General features: G+C 40.6%; 1 protein-coding gene across 1 annotated transcript; it reads left to right on the top strand.

Moving 5' to 3' along the window:
• The first annotated feature begins 1,077 nt into the window (after positions 1-1,077).
• ppp5c (protein phosphatase 5, catalytic subunit) lies at positions 1,078-27,498 on the top strand. The gene is made up of 13 exons (XM_017691886.2): positions 1,078-1,258; positions 13,173-13,414; positions 15,288-15,435; positions 16,112-16,233; positions 17,134-17,199; positions 17,371-17,469; positions 18,947-19,052; positions 19,713-19,855; positions 21,145-21,232; positions 21,434-21,474; positions 22,898-23,076; positions 23,747-23,828; positions 26,201-27,498. Exons 1-13 carry the CDS (start codon positions 1,159-1,161, stop codon positions 26,261-26,263), a joined length of 1,479 nt encoding a protein of 492 aa, XP_017547375.1. The 5' UTR covers positions 1,078-1,158; the 3' UTR covers positions 26,264-27,498.
• Positions 27,499-28,000: the final 502 nt, after the last annotated feature.

Raw genomic sequence — 28,000 nt, 5'->3', positions numbered from 1 at the left:
AGCCATATTTTAGATGTTTTGTGAAAGAGTTAAACATTTATGAAGATAAGCTACTCTCAAATGGAGTTATCACTCTTGCGATTAAAAATACTGCAGGGAATGCTGCAAAACGTTGAGAATTTCTGCATAATTCAGTGGTTGAGAGATAAGCAGAGTTCCTGTAGAGCAGAGATAATTGTAAGCAGAGGCATTGTAGAGATTTCCTTACAGTGGTGGTGGTATTTTATGAAACAGGACGAAAAAGCAAGCCTGTCTAACAGGACAATCAACTGACTTGCCTACTTTATCCATTTTAATGAGAAATGATGCATTATGAAATACCCAATACTATCCAAATCCACCAGTGAACCTACACTTTTAAAGGGGAACTCGAACAAGTTTCCAAATGTTCCAAATTAAAAGGTTAAGATGTAAACAGAGTCATTCAGAGTGGTTTGGTATGAAACGCCCTGTTCTAGAGAAACTTACAGAGTCAGAACTGTTCGCAGTGGTGGTGATAGGAACCAGACGTCCATAAGGGATGCATGCATGGTGTTGTAGGGAAAAATAGCTCCCACAAAAACGATTTCATATTTTCCACTATTTTACCATCAACAGTGTAGGTTCACTGGTGGTTTTTGACAGTAAAATAGGTTGTATTTCAATCCATTCATAGCCGGGGATACATTCAGGGTGTTATGAGCCAAACTTTTTCACTACGATGAGCATTCCAGCCGACACGTGTAGGAGATTTTGGATAATAAATAAAAATGGCTGTTATATTTGTGTTGTAGACATAGCCACAACGTTTCTTATCAGCACTGTAAAGAGATCTGAGACTCTACACTTAGCCATTTTGCACCAAACCACTCTGAATGACTCTGTTTACATCTCAATTTTAGAAAATTGGTGGACTTCCCCTTTAAGCTCTTACACGCTGTATACTAGGACCGAGAAATGTGATCATCGATAATGCTGGCCGATATAATTTTATATTTTAGAGTTTGTGTGCTACAGCAAACGGCAGAAACTCACAGGCTGTATTTTATTAGTTTTTATCGCGTCTACTCGGAGTTTCTAGCACGTTCTCTCCTGAAAACGAGCAGCGCCCGAAAAGAAGTCGAACGGTCGTGAAACCTCCCCGTCTGGAAGAGGCGTTTGCGACGTTAGGCTGAGGTGATGACCGGCGACGCGGATTACGGCGGGGTGAAGATGGCTGAGGAGGAACGGAGTGTGCAGGCAGAGAAACTGAAGGAAAAGGCCAACAATTACTTTAAAGGTACACCCGAAACGGGCTTCGCCTAAGACGGGACAGCGGTTTAACCTCTTCGCCGTGTTCTGCGGGTCTGAGAGCCGCGGCAGTGTGGAGCTTTGCGGCGGTAGAGTGTGTGTTAGCGTTAGCTTTAGCTCAGCCTGCCGGCAGCGCAGTCGGCTTCCTATCCACCAGCGTCTTGTTCGAATTTTCCCGTTCCACCTTAAATGCTGCGGCGGTTACATTCTGGCGCCTCGGGCACTCGGATGCTCCCAACTGCTGGACTATTCATTTAAGGTGGCACGGAAAAACTGGAACTAGACACTGGCGAATTACAAGCTGCTAAACCAAAATAACCCGAATTACTGATTCACCCCGCGGTAAAAGCGTCCCGCTCGGGGTCTTTTACCGCGGAACAGGGCCTTTAACGTTAGTGTCCTGCCGAGTCCGCGGTGATGGTGTTAAATGAAGATATATTGTATGTTGGTGCTGTTAGCCAACAGGCTAACTACGTCATGCTGGGCAGCGTGTTAACGTTAGCTTAGCTTAGCCGACTGGAAGCTGTGTAGTGTGAACCGATTCTTCGGATCGAATCCGTGTGAACCGAACGTTCGAGACACGAGAACCCCCCCCCCCCCCCCCCGATTATCCGTTTCTTTGCACTAGTCAGTGGTGGGCATGTAAACAGTCATTCAGAGCGGGTTTGGTGTGAAATGGTTTAGATGTCTTTACAGTGCTGGTCATAGGAACCGGGGTTCGCCATGACTACAACACAGATATAGACATTATATATTACATTGTATTCATTATAACCTCTAATAAGTTATACATGGAATGTTCATGATGGTAAAATTTAAAAAAAATAATAAAAACTTGTGTGTTTTGCCTCACAACACCCTGCTTGGCCCTCCACTATGAACTTGTTTTAGGCCAAAATTTAGTCATAAAACCATTTCGTGTAGGAACTTTCATGTAGGGAGCTTTTAGAGGTGGACGTCTGGTTCCTGTCACCACCACTGTGAACGGCTCTGACTCGGTTTCTCTAGAACAGCGCGTTTAAGAGCCTTCCAGTTATCAGGGGCAATATGGCAAAAAATTCATATCACGTTACTTGGGTGTTTTTGTGATACATGATTCAGGACATTTTGACACAGACACAATACACTAATAGTGTTGCGTTAAAAAATGCCATCAGAAGCTCTAAGCGGGACCAATAATGCTGTCTTTTTAAAGGAGCATGCTTTTGATCCGTGTTCTGTAAATACAGGCGATATCCACCTTTTGCTCAGAACAGAGTATTATTAATCTCATCATCATCATCATGATCGCATGATAAAATATTGTCGTATTGCCCTCTTTGTAAGTTGAGCTTACATTTTGAAATATTACTATATAATATTTAGATTTTATTCAAAGCTTCAGCTTATATCATGGATGTAAACATCTAGGGTCCAGATCAGAAGTTGCCAAATTAGTTCTGGTGGCCCCACATTTGCACAGTGTGTGCTTCCGTCTCACCAAGCGCACATGATTTATCTCATTAACTCAGTAACAAGCTGGGTTAACCGCTTGGGGAGTGGGGAACCGCTTACATGTGCGGGGCACACAGTCCGCCCAGCACTGACTGTGACTCACTCCAGGAAAGTTTTGTTCCATGAATCATTTGGTGAGTCGGTTCAACAGGTTTCGAAAGATTTGATTCAGAAGAACGACTCCTCCACGAGTTGGAGCCTGCTAGCATAGTTGCAGTGTGAGACTGAGAGACTGAAAGTTTAGCAGTATGACTTAACATAATACACACACAGCTGAAAACACAATTTCAGCAGTTCGTATCATAAACTGCAGATTCAGCCGTTTCTATGTGATAAGGCATTCCGACGAGCCTTATTGTTTGAGTCATTCCATTCTAGTCCACAACAAATGATCCTATTTATAGGAAGAAAAAATGAGTATTTTTCAAGCTTAAACGTGTCAATAAAAGGTTCATCGTTAACGTAGTGTATGAACATTGCTGGTTGTAAATAAAGTTTGGTTTTAATGTATATTTAAAAAAACAGGTATTTTCTGAAATATTATAAAATAAAAGTTGTAGTAACAGCAAACTGCGTCTGAGCAATATGACAGTTACTGTAATCATGATAAACTGCCATTTATAGGAGAAAAAATCTGCTAATGAGTATTTTTTAAGCTTAACACTAGTCCTCCTGAGATTTCAAGATCCTCAGGACATCACCCCTCCTTCTTGCCAGCAATTAGCAGGACCATACATCACCCTTTATTATGTTAATTCACAGAGGAGGACTGAGACAGCAGCTCTGTGTGTGAACCTTGTTTGCTGGCTAGTTCACTTCGACCTTGCCAACAGTATGAACGACTGACTGAACAAACTAACGAAACGAAATTAAACTCGTACAAGGAAATGTTGAAATTATGTTAAACTGAAACAAGGAAATACTAGGAGTGTGTTTTATTTACACAATGAACAACAGAAATGCACAAGTAATTTCACCAAGTAAACGCCAAGAAATGGGTTGCAGTTTGTCTTTTGACGTAAATGGGTAAAAATAGCTGTCAATCAAAACAAGATTCGTCTGATCCTTCAATCATTTTGCAGAAGCTCCGCGTCCAGACCCGCCCACAGCTCCGTTCACCACAGAGACGCTCTGCGTTCGGGGGCGGGACAAAATCGTGGCATTTATCCAATGAGCGGCGAGTTTCGAAGCAATGAAAAAAACGTCCCGTTTGAATGAGCGGACCTGTTGAAGTGAAAAGACACTCAGCTTTTAACGCATTTGTAGTGAATGAAATGTTAACACAACTGAACATATTTGACATTTTAGGGCAAGCTGAGCTTCCCTTGCAGTCTTAGAGAAATCGCCACTGCTCCGTCCGTCGCTGCTACGCGCCCTTGAATTAGAACTTTTGAAACACGATTCCACAGATTCTCCGTCGCGCTGTCGGATCGGTAACATATGCACTCGGGTTGTAACTTGAAGTTCACCTCCAAGTTGTGTCATGTTAGGTGCTTTGGGAGCTGTAGGAGCTTTCTGTGGGTTCCACTTCCGCCGCACTCCATATCATTACCAAGACAATGGGCGTTAATCGCTTCACAGCAGGGGAGTGGGCTACATGGTCGCTGGTTTCCCTTACGAAAATTTTCGTAGCTCGCAGAAGATTAGTGTTAAACATGTCAATTAAAGGTTCATCATTAACAGTGTATAGTGTACACTGTGGGTAACACCTCTGCCTTGCATGCTGTAGGCTGGGGTTCAGTCCCTGCCTGGGTAAACATACTACACTGCACCAATAAGAGTCCTTGGGCAAGACTCCTAACACCACCTTCACCCTCCTGTGTAAAATGATCCAATTGTAAGTCACTCTGGATAAGAGCGTCTGCCAAATGCAGTAAAATGTAAAAAAAAAAAAAAACATTGTTGGTTGCAAAAAAAAAGCAGTTAGTTTTTAATGTGTATTTTTAAAAAAAAAAAGCATTTTCTGAAATATTACACAATAAAAGTTGTAGTAGCATCCAACTGGGGCTGAGCAATATGACGGTTACTGTAATCATAATGAATTAGATCACATGCCTCTGATCATATCGAGGATATTGTCAGTGCTTAAAAAGCTTCCCACCTGCATGTTAACATTCATAATTAAACCTGTTTAATTGTATTTAGTTCAGCTCAGCATGTGAAATTCTGAATATAAATAATTCTGTTCATAGTCTTTGATCGTAATTTGTTCAAATATGGAACCATTTTGACTGTTTCAACTTACCAGATACCCGAAAAAATAAATATTGGAATATTATGACTTCTTGAAGTCTGTGATATTACATTTTTGCCATTTTGCCCACTTTTACATCAAACCCAATGTCTGTACGTTAAAACTACACATGTATTACATTTTAAAACATACAATTTACTAAAATATTCACATTTTTGTGTCCTTCAGGTTTGCTTCCCTTGTCACTTAATTTGTTCAGCCCTAAAAATAAATGCTCTGTCACAGTGAATGACCTGAAGATTGACACCTTTAAGCCAAGTTCAAAAGCTGATAAGTTTTGCTTTTATGTTGATAGCTATTTTTCCATCTTTCACAGGGTCCCACAGCATATCGTACACCCAGTTACACAAAATACAGGGTGATTCAAAAAGGTGATTTATTTCGCTTGTAAATTTGTGGTGTACAGATCAACGCAGTGAACTGTAAACGGTTTAAATGAGCATAAAGTTTATTGTGTAATTCTACAAGGTCTCAGTCTGAACCTCCTCCAGCTGTACGGACGACATCAACACCACAGTCAAACTCATCCCAGACTGGATTGAGCGTGTCGGGTGTCGCTGCTCTCACGGCTCTTTCAGTGCGATTCAGTGCTGTGGAACCAACGCCGGACGCTCTGAGCTGTTGGAGCTTCACTGCTCACGAAAATCACACAGCACAGTTATGACGGATTCACTCTGATTGAAGTGGAGAACGCAGAACGCTCTGCTCAGGGGTCCCATCTCCTCCCAGACTGAAGGGGGCCCATCTTCCACTGACGGTCAGGAACTTTATTACCCCCTCTTCCAGTTGGATTGTGATTGGTTCCTAGACGCCTCATGGTTGTAAAAATAAGGCACTTTGGAATCTGATTAGTCTTCTTGAATCACCCTGTACGTCAAACAGGTGGTGCACTTCTGTACAGGGCTGTACTTCTCAGTCTTAGTTGGTGCAAAAAAATTGTTTTTATGTTTGGGAAAATCTGTTATTTTGGTAAGAGCAATATGTAATTAAAACGGTTGGACAATGAATGATTTCTTAACATGAAAACATTTTTAAATGATCATGTCCATTTGGCACTGAGCTTGTGGAGTGACTCATAAGTGCCCAGTAGAGCAGCATTACTTTACCTTTGGCTCGTCACCAGGTGGTTGCTGAAGCTTTATCATATAGTCCAGGACACGTTGCTTAGACCTTTTTATATGTTAGAAAAACACTGGAAAATGAAAGGGTCTTCAATTTTGGCCCTAAAAAACAGGGACTTTAATTTAGGACCAGTCTGAAAAGCATTACAGCCTAATGCTGTTCAATATAAATAGCAAATGCAAATTACCCGTATGTGGTGTGGTGGGTGGTTTCATATGTAAACAAACAAAAAGAAAGGTGTTTGAAAGTGCAGGTGAGGGAAAACCTGCCCAAAAGAGAACTTCAGCAAGATGAAGTAGACCGTCACGGTTAGACAGACAGTTTAACGGACTCAAAACGGCCTCGCTGTTACCAGAGAACTTCATTTACACCCTTTTGACACCATCTCAACAAACACTTCATAAAACGAGCGCCCAGTGGGCACTTTAGAGGAGTAGGGAAAAGTAATGTGGTCAGATAAGAAGTCGTTTTGTTTCTTTTCTTAATCTGGAGAAGATTGTTTGAAGAAATCCAAATGAGACCTTAAAACCTGGTCTGGTTTGAAAGAACCACTAGAACATTTTCTCATTTCAGGGTAGCCTGACTGTTATTGAGCTGGAGGCCAGAACTGCCACCTTAGCTCCGTCTGCTGCTAATGATTCCTTAATAATCAAATCATCTGGAGATTTAATGCATTGATTAATCTAAATAATTCATTTCAGGCTTCAACATGAACTTTTTCCTTAAAGCTCACGGCCCCAAACCAAATTTCTAACTTCCCGAATGAGTCTAGGTATTTAAATATTTAACTCAAGTATAAATAAGCACACTGTGCTTAAATAGATAAGATCACTATCGTAAACACGTTGACTGAAACATTATTTTTAACAAAATTCTCTAAATCCTAACACTATTGTATTTCTTTTCTTTTCTAAGTATGTTTACGTTAAAGTTATCAATAATCTTAGCGTTAGCGTTTGTATGCGTAATAGAGCTGCAACAAATGACTAATTTGATGGTCGAATAATTGATCGCCAGTCGAATAATCGATTGCTGGAGCGAATAATCGATTGTTCGGGTTGTGGATCACTACATTACCAAATAACTTTTATGTAGCTATTTGCTATTTTAAATTTCAATTTAAATATTATGGCGGCACGGTGGCGTGGTGGGTAGCGCTGTCGCCTCACAGCGTGGAGGGCCTGGGTTCGATTCCCCGGCCGGGCGACCGGGGTCCTCTCTGTGTGGAGTTTGCATGTTCTCCCTGTGTCTGCGTGGGTTTCCTCCGGGTTCTCCGGTTTCCTCCCACAGTCCAGAAGACATGCAGTCAGGCCAATTGGACGTGCTAACTTGCCCCTGGGTGTGAGTGACTGTCTGTGTCTGTCTGCCCTGCGATGGACTGGCGACCTGTCCAGGGTGTATCCTGCCTTCCGCCCGAAGACTGCTGGGATAGGCTCCAGCAACCCCCCCGCGACCCTGACGGAGGAGCGGCTTAGAAAATGGATGGATGGATGGAATTTAAATATTAAATTTAGCTTGAGGTTGTTTTATGCATGTGCAAACTAACAATGAAGACAAGCTGAATAACATTCAAGAATTAAGTGGTTTAACTTTACTGCTAATACAAAAGAGAAAAGAATAAAACTCCAATATATTTTTTCCAACTAAGGATGTGCAACATAGCAGTAAGAAAATATAACAAAACTAAACGAGTTTTCCTTTGATCAGGTAAATAAAAAAACAAGTAAATATTGACTATAATCAGTGCTGAGCTGTGTTCATTCAGTCTGTCTCTTTTACAATCACAGCTTTAATTAAACAGGAAATTCACTGTCCTCTGACAGCAGATATTCACCGCTGCAGTGGAGATGTGCTCTGATGGAGCTGAGGGGAAAGTGGCGAATGTTTGTGCTGAACTTCTCTACGAACAGTTAAATGTGAACGATTTGTGTAAATGCTTCAGTTCGATGGAAACCCTTTGTCCAGCTCCCCTGTGTGTTCACCGAGAAGTACCTCCTAAAACCTATGACTGGTTTTAGTGAGTGGAGCCAAACGTTCACGGAGAACGGAAAACTGTTCGCTTTCCTGTGTTTGCCGAGTTTGAACGCACCGGCAGCATCAGCAGTAAGAAAAGCGAACAGGGTCGCTGTGAATAGTAATAACTCTCCTCTCTGTTTCAACTCCGTTAACGATTCCAGAGAACCTGCATTTCGAAAAACAGATGTTACCTCAGCTCAGAACATGAAGTAGCACAGAATTTAACAGTAACATTAACCAACTAGCTAGCACAACTATCGCCACGTCCCAAACCACACACTTCTGTGCTTCACACACTACAGTAAGGAGTGCACTTCTAATGGTATGTGTGCTTTCTTTACGCACCATTTAGTGAGCTAGTGTGTGGTTTGGGACGCGTTGTGTCTTACCGAGATGAGTCTTCTTCACAGTGAGCCGTCTCCAGTCAAAACGTTCCTAGTGAGTGCGAGAAAGACGTGTAATGATGTCACCAACTAATCGGCTACTGAATTAGTTGCCAACTAATTTGGTCATCGATTTTAGCCAACTAAGTCGAATAACCATTGCACCCCTAATACATGAGTTAACAAATATTGCCGTTTGTAGGAAAGTTCTATTTCTTCCAGTTAAGACTATCGCTGTGGTTCTAATTCATTAAAACAAGTGATGTCTTCAGTACGTTTGATTGCCGTCAATATTGTTAAATGCAAAAACCGTACGTTTCCACATCAACGCTACACAGTTTAATATAAAATTGTCATTTTAAAGAGGGTCTATTATGCCTATGTCTTTAAGCCCTGCGTCCTGATGAGCCCAGTGTGCTCTGATTGGTCAGCTCGCCCACTCTGTTCTGACTGGTCAACTTCCAGAGCAGTTCCTTCCCTGTATGTTCCGCCCTTGTCCAGCAGTCTGCAGACAGACCCTTTTCTCCTGAGCATCTGTAAACTCCGCTGAGGCTGTTTCTTCAGCGGCGTTGGTTCTGCCGGATCAGTTTGATCCAGAGTGGATCCTGAAAGTCCGGTCAGCATCGTCTCCACACAGCTACAGCACTGAACACACTCTTCCTCCTCCAGTTGCTGCTATGCGCTGTGTGAGGGGGCCGAGCTCAGTGACAGGCAGGCAGGAAGGACTGTGTGACGAGATGATGTCATCCTGTAACAAAGGAAAAGGGCTGGAATTCAAACAAGGTGTTTCAGGCAGCAGAGAAAAGTGGATTCTGTGGGAGAGTTTCTTCCGAACGTTTGCATGCACAAAAAGATACAACACAATAAAGGAAAGGGAAAGAATGGAAAAGCATAAAAAGCCATGTTACTCAAAATCTAGAGTATATAGAGTTTTAAGGTTAAGGTGGATGCCACATGAGAGCAGAAACTGTCTTTCCAGTCAATAGATGGTGATGAAGTTTTAAAAATGTATAATAAAAGAAACTGAACTTGCTTTTTTCTATTGAAAGTTGACCAGTTTTTCCAAAAATTTGAGCTATAAACTGGATCTCAGATGGCGTCTCTTCAGTGCACTGTGTAAAAGAATTTTTTATAAAATACAAAGACCTCTAAGATTTTTGGCTTTCAGCACATCCTCTGGCATCAACATCACCAAGGCATCAGATGGAGTGGTGTAAAGTGCCACCACTGGACTCTGGAGCAGTGGAAACATATTCTGTGGTCACATCATGGTTGTCAATCTGATGGACGAGTCTGGGTTTGGAGAACGTTACCTGCCTGACTGCATTGTGCCAGCTGTAAAGTTTGGTGGAGGAGGTATAATGATATGGGGTTGTTTTTCAGGGGTTGGTCAGAACCCTTGACATTTTGGACAATTCTATGCTTCCAAATTTGTGGGGATTAAAGCTCCATAAAGGCACGGCTCAGAGTCCTGACCTCAACCTCGTCACCTTTGAGATGAACTAGAATGGAGATTGTGAGCCAGGGCCTCTCGTCTGTCATCAGTGTCTGACCTCACAAATGCTCCTCTGGATGAATGGGAAGAAAATCCTGCAGAAGCTCTCCAGAATCTTGTAGAGATCTTCCCAGAAGAGTGGAGGCTGTTACAGCTGCAAAGGGGGACCAACTCCATATTAATGCCTATGGATGTAGAATGAGAGGTCATGAAAGCTTCTGTAGGTGTAACATGTGCATGCCCCAGTACTTTTGTCCATATAGTGTATGTTGTATATTGTATATTACAATAGAACGTGAAGGGAAGCTGCTTCAGCACATACCCGGTGGCATCTATTATAAGTGTGTTTTGAATCTATGGTTTTTCTGCACGTAAACACATTGAAATAGTTGTGCGTGGCAATGAAAACAGCAGCGGTATTTCTTTAATGCCTACGTGCAACAAGTGGCCAGTCATAAGAGGAATTTGATATGGCAGCAGTTTGTTGTAGCCTCACCTGTGTGGTCCTGCTGCAGCTGCTGTTTACAACAGACTTGCTGACGAGGAGCATCAAATGTGTGGAGAGAATCAGAAATGTCCCGCTGGTCGTAGCTGTGTGGTCCATTGTCCGTGCTGAATGTTCATTGCATTAACAGCAGAATCATTTCGCCAGTTGGGTGATGGGTCTATTCAGTCAGACTTTCAAAGTGTCAGGTAAAATAACAAAGCGAAAAGTAAAGATGTATTCAGTGCAATACATACACTGTAGGACATCTGTCGCATTAATTTTCTCCTGTTAATAACTAGCATGAAAATTTTGTCATTGTTTATTTAAGCCCACTGTTACTGTAATCAGTGATGAGTCCAGGTTTATTTAGCTGGTTTCATTGGAGAAGAGTGGGAGTCATGCACTTTGCCTGCTTTATGTACACTATATTTCCAAAAGTATTCACTCCTCTGGCTTCACACGCAAATGAACTTGAGTGACATCCCATTCTTAATCGATAGGGTTTAATATGATGTCGGCAGCTATAACAGCTTCAACTCTTCTGGGAAGGCTTTCCACAAGGGTTAGGAGTGTGTTCATGGGAATTTCTGATCGTTCTTTCGGAAGCACATTTGTGAGGTCAGGCACTGATGTTGGTCGAGAAGGTCTGGCGCTCAGTCTCCGCTCTAATTCATCCCAAAGGTGTTCTATCAGGTTGAGGTCTGGACTCTGTGCAGGCCAGTCAAGTTCTACACCACACTTGCTCATCCGTGTCTTTATGGACCTGCTTTGTGCACTGGTGTGCAGTCGTGTTGGAACAGGAAGGGGCCGTCCCCAAACTGTTCCCACAAAGTTGGGAAAATCTGTTGGTGCTGAAGCTTTAAGAGTTCCTTTCACTGGGAGTAAGGAGCCGAGCCCAACTCCTGAAAAACAACCCCACACCATGATCCCCCCTCCACCAAACTTTACACTCGGCACAATGCAGTCAGACAAGTACCGTCTCCTGGCAACCTCCAAAACTCATCCATCGGATTTCCAGACAGAGAAGCGTGATTGGTCACTCCAGAGAACACGTCTCCACTGCTCTAGAGTCCAGTGGCGGCGCTTTACACCACTGCAGTCCACGCTTTGCATTGCGCTTGGTGATGTGAGGCTTGGATGCAGCTGCTCGGCCACGGAAACCCATTCCATGAAGCTCTCTATGCTGTTCTTGAGCTGATCTGAAGGCCACATGAAGTTTGGAGGTCTGTAGTGATTGACTCTGCAGAAAGTTGGTGACCTCTGTGCACTATGCCCCTCAGCATCCGCTGACCGCTCTGTCATTTTACGTGGCCGACCACTTCGTGGCTGAGTTGCTGTCGTTCCCAATCGCTTCCACTTTGTTATAATCCCACTGACAGTTGACTGTGGAATATTTTTAGTAGTGAGGAAATTTCACGACTGGACTTGCTGCCCAGGTGGCGTCCGATCACGGCACCACGCTGGAATTCACTGAGCTCCTGAGAGCGACCCATTCTTTCACTAATGTCTGTAGAAGCAGTCTGCAGGCCTAGGGGCTCGGCTTTATACACCTGTGGCCACGGAAGTGACTGGAACACCTGAATTCAATGATTTGGATGGGTGACTGAAAACTTTGGCAGTATAGTTTATGACTGGTATTAGAAGTGGGCGATAGTTTAAAAATATGTCATCGCATTGCTTCACAATATTTATATTTTCAGACATCTAATCAGTTGGAGTTGAGAAAAAAGCACCGGCGGTGCTACATTTTAAAAAAATATGATGAACAAAGTTCAATATTATCAATATTGAATTTACTGTGTTGCACTAAATTCAGTTAAACAAATTAACAAATTAACAAATTAAACTAATTTTGCTTTCTATATAATGAAACATGCCATGGGTCAGAGTTCCACAAGTCCTGAAGATATATGCTCAGGAAAGCATGTTGTATTGTAATGTAATTTGTCACGATAACAGTATATATATATATATATATATATATATATATATATATATATATATATATATATAAAGTCATATTTTCCAGCAGTAGGTGGGACAGGATTAACTGTGGAGCAGTGGGGTAATGTAATTATTCCCTTGTTTCTGAGTGACTTTAGTCTTGTGAGAATCCAGCATTTCAGTCATTCTTATAGACGTGCAGTAAATATTCCAGTGGCTTTTACGTATTATATAAAAAAAAACAACTTTAGACATAATTGCAGGTAATATTAACTTTATGTAATAACTGTCTGTGAAGGAGCTTTTAGAGGCTTTTTTTAGTATTAAATGTGGCACTACAGGCTCTATTTTTTTAAATAAGTTGATTAGATAAGTTGATTATCAACTTATTTAATCTCAAAACAACTAAATATTGTGATGCATGTTGTGTCGGGAAAACATCTTGAAGTATCGTGATGTTAGATTTTTGCCATATCGCCCAGATTTGGTCACTTGTCACTTGAAATCTGGACAGTCAGTCCAGAGCAGTCAGATATAAGAAACAAATCGATTTGCCCTGTGGTGTGAAAAAGAGCCTGAATGACTTTGTTTACAACTTGCCATTTAAAAATGCAGAAAATCTGAAAAATTGATGGAATTCCCTTTTAAAGGCATAGGTCTGTTGGGACTTTGCATAGTCATGTTTACTGTGTTGATGTTTTGTTTCAGAAAAAGACTATGAGAACGCAATCAAGTATTACACGGAGGCACTGGACCTAAATCCATCCAATGCCATCTACTACAGTAACCGGAGCCTGGCGTACCTGCGCACAGAGTGCTATGGCTATGCCTTGGCGGACGCCACCCGTGCCCTGGAGATTGACAAGAACTACATCAAGGGCTACTACCGGCGGGCCACCTCTAACATGGCCCTGGGCAAGTTCAAGGCCGCCCTCAAAGATTACGAGACGGTAGGTTTAATGGTTACTCGGTTATAAAGTTGATTGAAGTTAATTTCTCAACACCAAAAACAATTGATGTGGGTTTTTTTTATTTATTTATTTACAACCCCAATTCTTTATTGTAATTCTTTATTAAAAAACTTTTATTGTTTTTTGTAAATATTCACTCCTTTTGAATTTGATGCCTGCAACACGTTCCAAAGAAGTTGGGACAGGGGGTGTTTACCACTGAGTTACATCACCTTTCCTTTTAACACTCAATAAGCGTTTGGGAACTGAGGACACTGATTGTTGAAGCTTTGTAGGTGGAATTCTTTCCCATTCCTGCTTGATGTCCAGCTTCAGCTGCTCAGCAGTCCGGGGGCTCCGCTGTCGTATTTTGAGCTTCATAATGCGCCACACATTTTCAATGGGAGACGGTCTGGACTGCAGGCAGGTCAGTCTAGTACCCGCACTCTTTTACTACGAAGCCACGCTGTTGTAACACGTGCAGAATGTGGCTTGGCGTCGTCTTGCTGAAATAAGCAGGACGTCCCTGAAAAAGACGCTGCTTGGATGGCAGCAGATGTTGCTCCAAAACCTGTATGTACCTTTCAGCATTAATGGGGCCTTCACAGATGTGCAGGTTACCCCTGCCATGGGCACTAACACCCCCCACACCGTCAGAGATGCTGGCTTTTGAACTTTGTGCTGAAAACAATCCAGACAGTCCTTTTCCTCTTTGGCCCGGAGGACACGACGTCCATGATTTCCAGAAACAGTGTGAAATGTGGACGCGTCAGACCACAGGACACTTTTCCACTCTGCGTCAGTCCATCTCAGATGAGCTCGGCCCAGAGAAGCCGGCGGCGTTTCTGGGTGGTGTTGATATGTGGCTTCGCTTTGCATGGCAGAGTTTTAACCTGCACTTGTAGATGGAGCGACGAACTGAGTTCACTGACAGTGGTTTTCCGAAGTGTTCCTGAGCCCATGTGGGAATATCCGTTACAGAATGATGTCGGTTTTTAATGCAGTGCCATCTGAGGGGTCGAAGGTCACAGGCATTGTGTTGGTTTTCCGCCTTGCCGATTACCTGCAGAGATTTCTCCAGATTCTCTGAATCTTTTGAAGAAAGTAGATCAGTAGATGATGAAATCCCTAAATTCCTTGCAATTGCATGTTGAGAAACGTTCTTAAACTGTCTGACTAAAGTGGTGAACCTCGCCCGTCCTTGCTTGTGAACGACTGAGTCTTTCAGGGACGCTCCCTTTATACCCAATCATGACACTCACCTGTTTCCAATTAACCTGTTCACCTGTGGAATGTTCCAAACAGGTGTTTTTGAGCATTCCTCAACTTTCCCAGTCTTTTGTTGCCCCATGTCCCAACTTCTTTGGACCGTGTTGCAGGCATAAAATTCGACACGAGTGAATATTTGCAAAAAACAACAAAGTTTATCTGTTTGAACATTTAAATATATTTATTCAGTTGAATATAGTTTGAAAAGGATTTGTAAATCATCGTATTCTGTTTTTTTAAGTTTTACAGAGTGTCCCAACTTCATTGGAATTGGGATTGTATTTAACCTCACAAGTTTTAAAATATTTCCATCTATAATATAATATATGATGGTTTATAGTGGCTCAAAATGTGCTCTACCAAATGCTTGAGCAGAACATTCAAAGGGTTACACTATTTCTGAATTTTTGCAGTCGTGCTTGGTGCGTAAAGAGCACAGCTGATGTGCCGTGCATGCATATTTTTGAAGGTCATTGACCTACACAGAATGAAACGGCGGACATTATCAGACTTGTGACATAAAATAAACTATTGTAATATGCCTTAATGTTCAAACTGCTGTTTAGTTTGGCTGATAGAATTGGCTTTTCTTCTGCCCTCACAGGTAGTGAGGGTTCGTCCCAATGACAAAGATGCCAAGATGAAGTATCAGGAGTGCAACAAGATTGTAAAGCAGAAAGCCTTCGAGAGAGCCATCGCCAGTGACGAGCTCAAAAGATCAGTGGTGGACTCCTTAGACATCGAGAACATGAGTGAGTGGATGAAGCTAATATTTTTGTCACACAGCGGCAACATGGTTTTTTTTTTTGTAAAGCATGCGGTTACGATTTTAAGAGAAATGGACTTCTTTTATGAGGAAGTCCATAGATTTTTACATAGTGAGAGGTTTTTGGTTAGAAACGCTGGTTTAATCCAGAGCCTTACTGATTTACTGATTAGCTGATATTGTCGACCTGTGAGTTTCGGCAAAACTGCACTTTAGCATGACAATAAGCTGTTACAACATAAAAGCCCCTTTTATTGAGAGAACTGATAAAAGTAAGTAAAACAAGTGGTAATTAGCAGGATAAGCTGAAAAAGTAATAGAGTAGCTCCGCCCCCAGTCCGGCAATTTTTATTATTTAAGACTGAGTTTCTGTTTTTTATTTTAAGTGTGACAATTAAGAACCAACCGTCATATGAGCCACTGACGCTCTGTTTAATTAAAACTATTGGATCATAAAATATGAAATAGAAATCTAAAATTATATTGGTCAAGATCATTGGTTATCGGAATTTTGAGCCCCTTAAAGTATTAAGTATTTAAGTATTGATCTCAATTTTCATATCGGTCAGGCCCTGATTTAAACTTTCTGTATGAGAAAAATGAATTCATTAATTAATGATGAATGAATGATGAATGAGTGACACATTTCCCTCTGCTGTTAGCCATTGAGGATGAGTATGCAGGCCCTAAACTTGAAGATGGTAAAGTAACGTTGAAGTTCATGAAGGAGCTGATGGACTGGTTCAAGGACCAGAAGAAACTGCATCGGAAGTGTGCTTACCAGGTGAGATCCAGCTGTTTGTCTCCTCTCAGACTGCTGAAGCTTTCGTTTGACCAAAAATCTTAAAATCAAATTTTAAACGTGTTCCCCACACATTTGGGGTCTGAATCTTCCCATATGATGATTTCCGGAGGATTCACGCAGCGCTTTTCTGAAAGTTGAAAAACAGGCGCCCTGCATGACCTCTTTCGTTTTCATTTGGGGTTCATGCTGTTTTTTGAGTGCTGCATCCCTGTTGCTAGGAAACAATCAGCTTTGCTCACTGGCTGTTGTACAGGCATTATTTCAATGTCATATTACAGAATAGAGCCGCAACAAACGACTAATTTGGTAGACAAACAATCCGTCAATTACTTAAACAAATTATTGATTATTTGGATTTTGAATCACTAAAGTACCAAATAATTATTATGTACCTATTAGGTTTTAAATTTGGCTTGAGGTTGTTTTGTACATTTGCTAACTAACAATGAAGACAGTAAAGAATAAAATTCAAGAATTCGTTGTTTTAATGAACTTTCCTGCTAATTCAAAAGATAAATATATGGGAGTTTTATATATTTTTCCTATCAAATTTTTCTAACCAAGGATGTGCAAAATAGCAGCAGTAAAATATAACAAAACTAAATTAGTTTTCCTTTAATCAAGTAAATAATGGTAATTAATTTTAATGGTATATGGTATATTTGGGGGGGGGGGGGGGGGGCAAAAATAAATGATCATTAACCGTAATCTAGATAAAAGATTTAATTAATTCTGATATTGATTTGAGGTCATCTCGCCCAGCGCTAGTGCGAACCCACCTATTGCAGCTTGCAAAGTACTGATTGTTGAGGTTTAAGCTTCTGATATGTTGGCTACATCAGTATTTATCTAATTTCTTTCTTTAAATCTTCTTTTCAGATGCTGGTTCAAGTAAAAGAAGTTTTATCCAAACTGCCAAGTCTTGTTGAAATTACGTTAAAAGAGGTAAAAAAAAAAAAAAAGATTGAGGTTTAATAAACAGAGACAGTCTTCTTTTTTACTCAGTGATGAAATTTGTTGAATTGTTTTCCTGTCTTTTTTTCCCAGACTTACAATTTCCTCTTGATTTAGAAACCCTATTCTTTTCTCTCTCTTTCTTTTACACTCTCTTTCTAGACAGAGAAAATAACCATTTGTGGGGACACACATGGCCAGTACTACGACCTTCTAAATATCTTTGAGTTGAATGGTTTACCATCTCCAACAAATCCTTATGTATCCTTTTCACATTTGGTTTGGGAACTTTAGACAAGTAGTTGCAGCCAATCATGGTAAGATTTTAATCCTGGGCAGCAAATTGTGTTTATTGCAGAATTGTAGTGGGCACACATTTAAAGCATCACTGTTTGTGGACTCGTCTGCTAGAAGCTGAAAAGGCTTCTTACTAAGGTTTTAAAACAGATATAGTTTCTGTATTGTATACAGGTTTGGTGAGGAACACTTCTTTGGAAGCTGAAAGGCACAGGAGTTAAAAAATAATGATGCCAACCGACGGACATCGTTTAAAAATCTACAATACTTTGATACCAATTTCTGAATAATACATTTTTATTAAAATAAATCAATAAAAACTTTCTTTTAAATATAAAAATGAAAAATATCAAATTTTATTAAAATAAATACTATATGTAATACAGTGGGGGCCAAAAGTCTCAGACCACACTGAAAATCTGGGGCCTTTTCCATTTAAACCTGAAAATAAACAAGAAGGCAAATTAGGACAAACTGAAGCTTGGTAGGAGTGCGCTGTTCAAAAGCGAATATTCATACCTGTGCATACCTGTGAAGATACCATTAATGCTGAATGATGTTTGGGCAACATGTGCTTCCATCCAGACGACGTCTTTTTCAGGGAAGGCCTTGACTATTTCAGCAAGATAGTGACACCATCTTCTGCATATATTACAACAGCATGGCTCTATAGCAAAAGAGTCCGTGCTAAACTGACCTGCCTGCAGTCCAGAACTGACACCCACTGAAAACATTTGGCACATTATTAAATGAAAAATGTGACACAGGCAACCCTGAACTGGGTAGCAGCTGAAATCCTGTATCAAACAAGAACGAGAAAAAAAACTTCCCTTTAAGAGCTACAACAGCGTCTCCTCAGTTCCCAAACGAGTGTTGTTAAAGGAAGAGTTGATGAAACTCCGTGGTAAACAGGCCCCCGTCCCAACTTTTTTGGAAAGTGTTGGTGGCATCAAATTCAAAATGGGAAAATATTTTCCAAAAAACAGCATTTCAATTAAATATAGGGTTATCTACATTTGACACAGCCTCCTAACTTTATGAAAATTGGTGTGTGTGTGTATGTGTGTATGTGTGTGTGTGTGTGTGTGTGTGTGTGTGTGTGTGTGTGTGTGTGTGTGTGTGTGTATATATATATATATATATATATATATATATATATATATATGTGTGTGTGTGTGTGTGTATGTATGTATGTATATGTGTGTGTGTGTATGTGTGTGTGTATATATATATATATATATATATATATATATATATATATATATATATATATGAGAGAGAGAGATAGAGATATGTATATGTCAAGCCATTGAGATGAAGTTAATGATTTACACTCCTACTTTCAGATCTACCTGATCTATCAGAGCTTTGGTCCCTTTATTCCCTCTGACTGAGCTGTTATCGCCTTGAGTTGTATATGAGCCTTGACCTTAGTTTGCAGCTGTTCAACGGTGACTTTGTGGACCGTGGCTCCTTCTCGGTGGAGGTTATTCTCACACTCTTCGGTTTCAAGCTGCTTTACCCAGATTACTTTCACCTACTGAGGGGTTAGTCCTGCCTTCAGCGTTTCTTATCAGAACCTACCAAACACATGCTCTCTAAGATTGTACCGTTTCAAAAAATCATAACAAATACTGGAAACAGTGGATGGAAATATAAGACTGTACTTTGATCAAAACCAGGAATCTGGGCATAGCCTATCAGAATAAAGGAGGCATGGCTTGTGCTGTAGTCCCACCCACAATCAAATGACGGGTTTTTTTTCCAGAAGTTGCTTATAAATTCTGTAATTTCTGTTTGTAGACTTTTCTCATACAAAGCAGTTTCTATAGTATACAGTCAGAGGGGTTTAGAATCAAGACTTTTTAAAACAGAAAATGTAAACTATCAGTAATCTAGTGATTATTGACTATTAATCTTTTTTTTTCCTTTATTGTCTTTTGTAAATTCCTGAAACTTTTTAGCTTTTTTTTTTATCACCGTTATAAACGAAGTGCCTTTATCATAAAATAACATTGAAGGTGAGTGCTAGCTTTGTAATGGGAAAATAAATATAAGGGATAGAAATCAACATAAAGCTGTGAGCTGACAACTGAAGGGAAAATATAATAATTATATATAAAATTCATATATCTGAGGCAGAAATGTGTCATTACACTCAACATACATGTTTAAAGAGCAGATCATGACCTCCCGTTACTCCCTAGGTAACCACGAGACAGACAACATGAATCAAATGTACGGCTTTGAGGGTGAGGTCAAGGCCAAGTACACAGCGCAGATGTTCCAGCTGTTCAGTGAGGTCTTCCAGTGGCTTCCACTCGCTCAGTGCATCAACAGCAAAGTGCTGGTGAGCAATAGTTTCCTGTCAAGCGTTCAGACTGATTTTGTAGGCATGTTTTGCAATATGAAGGTGTGACTATCCCAAAGTAATCATCTTTCCTGCAATGTGTCTTTAAGGTGTAAGGGTTTGGGCATATTTTATATAGATACATGGTACTGTGCAAAGGTCTTAGGCAGAAATGGAAATGATTTCAAACTGTTTATCTCAGTCATAAGTGTTTTTTGCCTGTATAAACTATATGATATTAGAATAACTAAAAATAATGGATTGGATCGTTTGTTTATTTGTTTATATTGTTATATTCTAATGTTAGTCTTTTAAAAATATATATGCTTAATGACCGACCTTATTCCGTCAAATGGTCTGGGAGTTTCACACGGTGCTACATATTATGCCATAGAATTTCTTCTGTGTCATATGAAGTTCTCAATATAACATTAGTTTCATCTCTAAATCACAAGTAATATGAAAGTGAGCATTGTGCGCAGCACTTTTCTTACCTAAAAAAGGGCTAATTAACATTTCTCAATTAACTTTCCCTCCAAAAAAAGTTATATACACGGTTTATGTCCCTAAGTATCCAGCCGGCCCTTCCAGTGATTCGGCTCTTTTAAGGCCTCTCGTTTTTGATACAGCTTGTATAATGGGGGCAGTCGTGGGCTGGAGGTTGGGGAACTGGCCCTGTGACCGGAAGGTTGCCGGTTCGATCCCCAGCGCCGACAGTCCATGACTGAGGTCTCCTTGAGCAAGACACCTAAACCCCAATTGCTCCCCGGGCGCCGTGGATAGGGCTGCCCACCGCTCGGGGCAAGTGTGCTCACTGCCCCCTAGTGTGTGTGTCTTCACTAGTGTGTGTATGTGGTGTTTATGCGGGTTAAATGGGTTAAATGCGGAGGTGGAATTTAAAAAATATCACTTAACTTAATAATCTCCACAAAAAAGCACTGATCTCCATGCCACAGTGCCAAGCGTGGGCTACACGGGTATAAAGCTCGCCAGCATTGGGCTGTGGAGTGGTGGAGTTGTGTTCTCTGGAGTGATGAAGCTCCATCCAGTACTTTTGGGTTGAGTTGGCATGGTCCAGAACTGACCATCAGTCACTAACGCTCAGTCAGATCCTCACAGCAATGTACAACTATCTAGTGTAAAGATTCCTTCCCAGAGAAAGTAGAAGCTGTTACTGCAGCAAACCCCTGATTAATAGCCTTTATTTCAGAAGAAACACAGATTTTTACTGTAGATTTGTTCTTAATGTCTCTTAACTAAGTTTGTCCTGCGCTATGTGGACGTTTCAGGTGATGCACGGAGGACTGTTCAGTGAGGACGGCGTGACCTTAGATGACCTTAGAAAGATTGACAGAAACAGACAGCCTCCAGACTCGGGTAGGAAATCATCCTGCTTTAATTAAAAAAAAAAAAAAAAGGTCATGAACTCGCTGTGGAAAAAGAAATCTGTTTTTTCCAGGGTTTTCTCCAGTGAGTAAGATTTCTCTGAACCTGCTGACTTTGAGATCATGCTGATGACTAAATGTGAGCTCATTCCACCACATTTTCTTCTCTTTTCATCTTTTCTCAATCATCCAGGTCCTATGTGCGATCTCCTGTGGTCAGATCCTCAACCTCAGGTCAGTCACACTGCTTACCAGTCGTACTATAAACATAATAGGAACATATCCTGCTTATGTTAATTTATGTAAATTGTGCAGGTGCGCTGACCAGTTTTTAGTCACAATAGAAACAACATTATTTGCTGTTTTATGGGCCTAAAGAGCTTTTTATATCCTGAAATGAATCATCGGTTGCCTATCCTCTCCTGCTACCCGCTTCAGACCGGCTATCCACACCCCAGCTACCACCACTTGCCTTGGACTAGCTGCCCAACCACATTAAAGTTTTCATGGACTCCTAATTGTTACTACTACTATATTACTATTAATTATAATTATAATAATAATAATAATATCATCAATACTTACATTGTATACTATGACTAAATAGGTACACATGAGCATTAAAGGAGACCTATGTGATGTATAGGGTCCTTTTTTTGTCAAATATTTGTAGGTAGTTTGACCAGAGGAGGATTAGTCCCCCCCTTGTGAGCCTTGGTTCCTCCCAAGGTTTCCCCGGCTTGCTCACCTGGGGGTTTTTGCATTCATGTTAAAACTTTATCTTTATTGGAATTCATGAAGCTTCTTGGTGACATCAGTTGTAAAAAGCTCTACAAATACATTTGATTTGATTTGATATTTAAAGAACATAAATCATCAAAGATAAGACAACTTTTGCACAATGACTTGCACATAAATTATGCTATAACATTTGCGTAATATCCAACAGTATAGTCACTGTATTTCTGACAGCAGCTGCCATTTGTACACCGATAGTTAAGCCATAAAGCCTGCTGCATGGTGCATGGCTGTAGTAAAAGCAGCAGCGTAAAAAAATAATGCTGCAAGTTTTTATTAAGCTTTCATAGTCAGCCAAGAAGTCTTCAAACTGAGGAGAATAAACAGGAAATACAGCCTTTCACTATAACGCTACCAAATTCCCCTTTTGTCCTCTTTTTTTTTGTGAATACTATCTGTAGGTGTAACAAACATTCAACTACAGCGAGAGAGCAATTATCTGCCTCACCTCATTTATCACATAAAATTGCAGCACAGACTGACCAAAATCAAAATAACCCATTGGCCAATTGCTGAATGTGTTTGGTCCAGAAATGTACCATTTTGGTTCCCTGGTATCCCTGATAAACTGCTTAAACTAGAGTGCTGTGCAAAAGACTAACTAAATTCTTCTAACCAGCATGTTAATAACTCGAATAACAAAAGAGTTTGTGTGTTACTTTGTTTTTTCATTTTTATATGATATGTTTTTACTGGCAAAAACACACTTGAGGCAAATGGAACTTCACCCTCCTTTCCCCAGGTTTCTTTGTCGTCCTTGTCATCTGATTCACAGACTGAACAGTTCTTCTATCCCAGTTTAGATTTGTGAAATGCAGGTTTTAGAAAAGCCTCTAATTTGCCTGATGTTTTCTCTCAGAACGGGCGATCCATCAGTAAGCGCGGCGTGAGCTGTCAGTTTGGGCCCGATGTCACCCAGCGCTTCCTGGAACAGAACAAGCTGCAGTACATTGTGCGCAGTCATGAGGTGAAGGCCGAGGGCTACGAGGTCACTCACTCAGGGAAGTGCATCACGGTGTTCTCAGCGCCAAATTACTGGTATGTTAGCCCCACCCCACCGACTGCTGACCTCAAGAATCATGCTGCGACCTCATTAGAGCTCCATAATTGGATTAGTGTGCAAAGCCTTGCGGTGCACCTTGTGATTCACTTTGTGCTAAAAAGCAAATTGCCTCTGCTGGTAAAACTCATGTGTGAAATGAAAAGGTTGGAGAAACACAGCTCTTTTGAAATCGGATGAATCTTTTAAAATCACTGTTTATATCCAGCTGATCAGCTTAAGCGGCAGCTTAACTCTGCCCATTTATGCTAAAGTTATAAGGAGTGTTTCAGCCTAGACTGCTTTTTAAATGAGGGCAGCCAATCAGAACAGATCTCATTTACATATTCTAAGAGGTAATGAGAGGTTGGAAAATAGTCATGTAACAAATGAACTATGAATGGGACATAAATCCACACAAATGCCATAAGTGGACCTCAGGAAAAAAAAGTGTCAGATATGGGCCCTTTTGAAATTTGTCGACATGATGGCAAAATGCACATTGTGTATCATTTCTGAGTGTTTTTATGAAATAATGAAAAACCAGGTCTTACTTTTTCCTCTGAAACTGAAGTCGCTGATCTCAGATTGTGTGCAAGTCACTTGTCATTTATTGTGTTCATTGTAGTTTGATTTAATCTGACTGTCCCCTGTGTCTCCTGCCTTTAGTGACCAGATGGGAAACAAAGGTGCATACATTCACCTCAGGGGATCTGACCTCAAGCCTGAATTCCACCAGTTCACTGCTGTGGTCAGTATCATCACATTTAAACAGCTTTTTTTGACCGTGGCTGTAATAAATAGCAATTATTGACCATTTCTTTGGGGTAATGCAAATCCATCTGTGAGGATATTGAGTCTCTGCTGTTTTATTGATCGTATCAAATGCCACTTTATTTGGTACAACCACGAAATTATTACATTCTTCTGTCATTTTATCAGGTCCGCCAACCATGCAGGTGCATCTTTAACTTATCTGCCTCCAAATACAACCTTAATGAATAAAACAAGTCAATTTCGAATGAATACATATAAGTTGTGCATTAAGAGAAGGACTACAGTCTATAGCTGTAAATCCACAAAGTAGGTGTTCTGATACAGTGACCAGTAGGGGTGGGAGTCTCTTGGCATTTCATGATTCGATTACGATTCAGAGGCTATGATGTGATTTTAAAACAATTATCGATGCATCTTTTTTTTTCCTATACAAGATTTCTATTTTCTCACTGTGTCAGGACTTGGTACTTTTAAAGCGAAGTGTTTGTAATGATCCATAACGAATTTACTTCTAATATCTTTTATTAATAAAACTAATGGAAGTGATGTGGTAAGTGAACTGGAAGGCTCTCATTCACTGCTCTTGTTTGGAGCACATGAGACGCTGCTGCCGTTCATCTGTGATACAATGCGCTGTTATGGTGAAATAAGATCCAATGATAATGGATGTCCACTCAGCACGTTACAGCCATCCTGCCCGTTTTCTTTAGTGATTTTATAACTTAATTTAGTGTGACACAACTTGCATATAGTGTGGCTCTTATTCCAGTCCCTTTTCCCCTGCCGTGCAGACTGCAGGCAACATGGCAACGCAGACAGTCGCGACGAGCTAGTAGTGAATGAAAATGCCAAGAGATTTCAGGCAAACGTTTGGAGCCAAATGGTTTCCTGGTACATTAAAGCTGCAATGAAAAACAGTCAAACACTAAAAAGTTGCGAAGCTGAAGTCAGTTTCTCTAATTTCCCCGTTCCACCTTAAGCGGTGCCACATTTACATTCTGGCACCTCAGGCTGAATTTAAGGTGGAATGGGAAAATTCAAAGAAGAAGCTGGAGAAGAAGAAGCAGCTTCAGCCTCATAAAACAGTCGAACGTCAACAGACATTTTACCAGAAACTGATCTAGTTTTGAGGAAACGTTTTCCGATCGGAGACGGAAGGAAAGCGGCTATAGCTGAAGCTTAAAGCAAGTAAATCAGCTTTTTCGTTTATATTTTTAGCCTAACTTATACTAGGACTTTATCACACACTGAGACGTACTGGACATAAAATGTTGTGGCTTCCTAGGTGCTTTGATTTTTGTTGAAAGGACAAAATGGCTCTTAACATTTGGGTTGTGACTCCTGACCTAACCTGGCTTTAATGCAGAGCTGGTCAGATTTCTCGCTCATCCAGCTGTGTTTTTGTTATGTGCACCTCACAGACTGTCCGGGCGCTGTACTTGCCCGCTTCCAAGTTCTGCCCTTTGCGTTCAACATTGTTATAAATTAAATATTTAGAAAATCGATTTTTGACATTTGTGAATCAATTCAGAATCGTCCACATCAAAGAATCAACTCCCCACCCCTAGTGACAAGTGATTATAGGCATAAAGAGGTACATATTAAATACAGAAATATATTCAAAATTTATCAGATAATTGACAGTGTGTTAGTTCCTGATGGCAAAGAATATCAATGAGCATTAAATTATATGAAATTATGAAAACAGTTTTTCTGAATAAAGTCTATAGAAATGACTTGACTCCAGTTTAGTTCAGTGAAATTACTCACTAAAGAGATTTCAAAGTTATTTTAAATGCTCTGGCACCTGTGTCTCTGTTTCTGTCTTCCAACATGTGATTTTAGACACTGGCTTTCTGCAAATCCTCTTCATAAATTACAGGGAGAAGTGGAGAGACTTGTAAAATGTGCAGCTTATTGTCTTTTACAACAAGGCACTCAGCAGCAGTAAAAAGCAGCTCTGAGCAGCTTTAAAAACCATTGACTGACTAATTCTGCTCTCCACCACTGATCACTGCCATTCAGAGCCAGATCAGGGTTGCCAGATTGGCTAGATCAGCATTTTGAAATAATTATTTAAAAGTGATGTTTTTCCCGTTTACCTTGTGGTGTTTCGATTAAGTTGTACTAAAAAGCAAAATAAATTAATACAATGCAATAGTGGAAAATTAGCAAAGCTTATATTTGAATATTCAAGATAATATTCCGTGGAATGGAATATTTAAAAATGAAAATATTCGATAGCTTGCTGGTGTTCTTCATTGTAAAGCACTATGAGCTGGGAGCTATTTTTATTATTATAATCAGTCAAATGTATAACCGAACCCTCTTTCTGTCTCCCTGCAGCCTCATCCGAATGTTAAGCCCATGGCGTACGCCAACTCTCTATTGCAGTTGGGAATGATGTAGAGGCACTCGAGTTGTTCATCCGTCTCTCAGCAGCTGTTCCTCTCTCAAGTCCACACCAGTCCCTCCAGAAACGTCACACACTCTTCTCATTCCTGTTTTGCACAAGTGGTTTGTCTCTCACACACAAGCGCTCGTGGTATTCAGAGTAGCAGGGGGAAACCTCGAATCAAAAGCAGTGTTCGTGCTTTGACGGTAAAACAAAAAAAAAAAGAAAAAGAAAAGCCGAGTGGGAATTTCCTGTTCGTTATCCACTTTGAAAAAAAGATGAAATGTCTCTTCTTCTCCCTCTCTGTTTTTTCACATCTGTAGAGCTGCTAGGTTTTTAATAAAATTTGAGTGGTTGATTGTTCAGCCGTAGGACTCGAGGAGCTGGATTGTACCAAAGACCTGGGGCCCTGCGTGTCAAGTGACTCAGAGAAAGGGGTCGGATGGGCAGTCACAATGGCTCTGAGTTGGTTGACACATTTTATGGGTCCTGAATTTGAACCGATTTAGAAATGTCACCCCCCTGTAAGTGAATTTTCATTCGTCATAATTCCCCACCCCGCATTCGAAGCTTCTCTGGGAGAGACGACAATGTTTTTCTGTGATACTGTAGCAGTGAAAATCGTTCTGTGCTGCTTGGTTTCATAACCAGACACCTCCATGCGTGCGTCACCTCTCTGTATAGTAGAGCCAGGTTTGGAGGGGTTCCAGAAGCTGTCTCAGGAGACTTCACTATAAATGTCTTGTAATCAGACTGTTGTCCGTCATTTAAGTGTGTTAAAACACGAAACAGTTGTACAGATTACACGCCTCTTCTGTTCCCAGCACTTACTACTACTTCAGCTCTCTTTCCGTTTTTTTTTTTTTTTGTATGGGGACGGTACAGTATTGTTAAGCTCACTGTCAGTTGTTCTCTGTTCAGTTGGTTTGCAGCTCCCACGTGTTTCTCTCCCAGCTCGCTCAACTGAAATGCACTGGAGATTGCTGTATTCCCCCCACCGTATGTCCGTTTGTTTAGCTACCCCCCGCCTCCCACCCCAGTGTGGATTTGTGACAGATCATGGCAGATGTTCAGAAACCCATCTTCCTCTCTTAAATACGCACAGCAGCCATACTCCCCATGCCCCTGACTTTTTAGATAATATTATATACACAAATGTGTATGTATATACAGTATATAATGTAACATTAAAAAAAAAAAAAAACTCCCTGTGTACATGTTTGGAAAAGAAAGTTATTGAATAAAAAAACCTGCAGTCCATTTATGCGTCATGTTGTGTTTTGAAGTTATAAATCATTACTTGTCAGAAATTCAGTCTTTTAATTTGAGTGAACCCAAAACATTGTAATGATTTAAGAAACAAAGATCAGCCGAGTATACTACACTACAGTGACTGTTTTGCCTTTGGCATGGGACTTTTGTTTTGAAAAACAGTCCTCTACCCAACAAGTAGCAGCAGATGGAGTGCAGAACTACGCCATCTGCTGGTTGTTCCAAAACACTGAATCGCCAAATCTTTCACCTTAGGAGTTAAAAATGACTTTAACTTGGAAATTTAGGGAAACGGTCAGGTCCTGGGGCGATTGTGCAAGAACAGTAGGTACACATACAGCATAATTTTAAAATGGTTTGTTGAGCCGCCTGTGAAGATGAAAATAACTTTACGGTAGAAGTACAAAACCCATGCATCAGCAAAAACTACAGCAGCACTGTTGTGTCTGATCCACTCGTACCAGCACAACACTCACTAA

Source organism: Pygocentrus nattereri, chromosome 19, assembly GCF_015220715.1.
Source record: "Pygocentrus nattereri isolate fPygNat1 chromosome 19, fPygNat1.pri, whole genome shotgun sequence".
Classification (NCBI taxonomy): domain Eukaryota; kingdom Metazoa; phylum Chordata; class Actinopteri; order Characiformes; family Serrasalmidae; genus Pygocentrus; species Pygocentrus nattereri.
The sequence above is the reverse complement of the archived record's forward strand: the minus strand, read 5'-3'. Positions and strand labels throughout refer to the sequence as shown.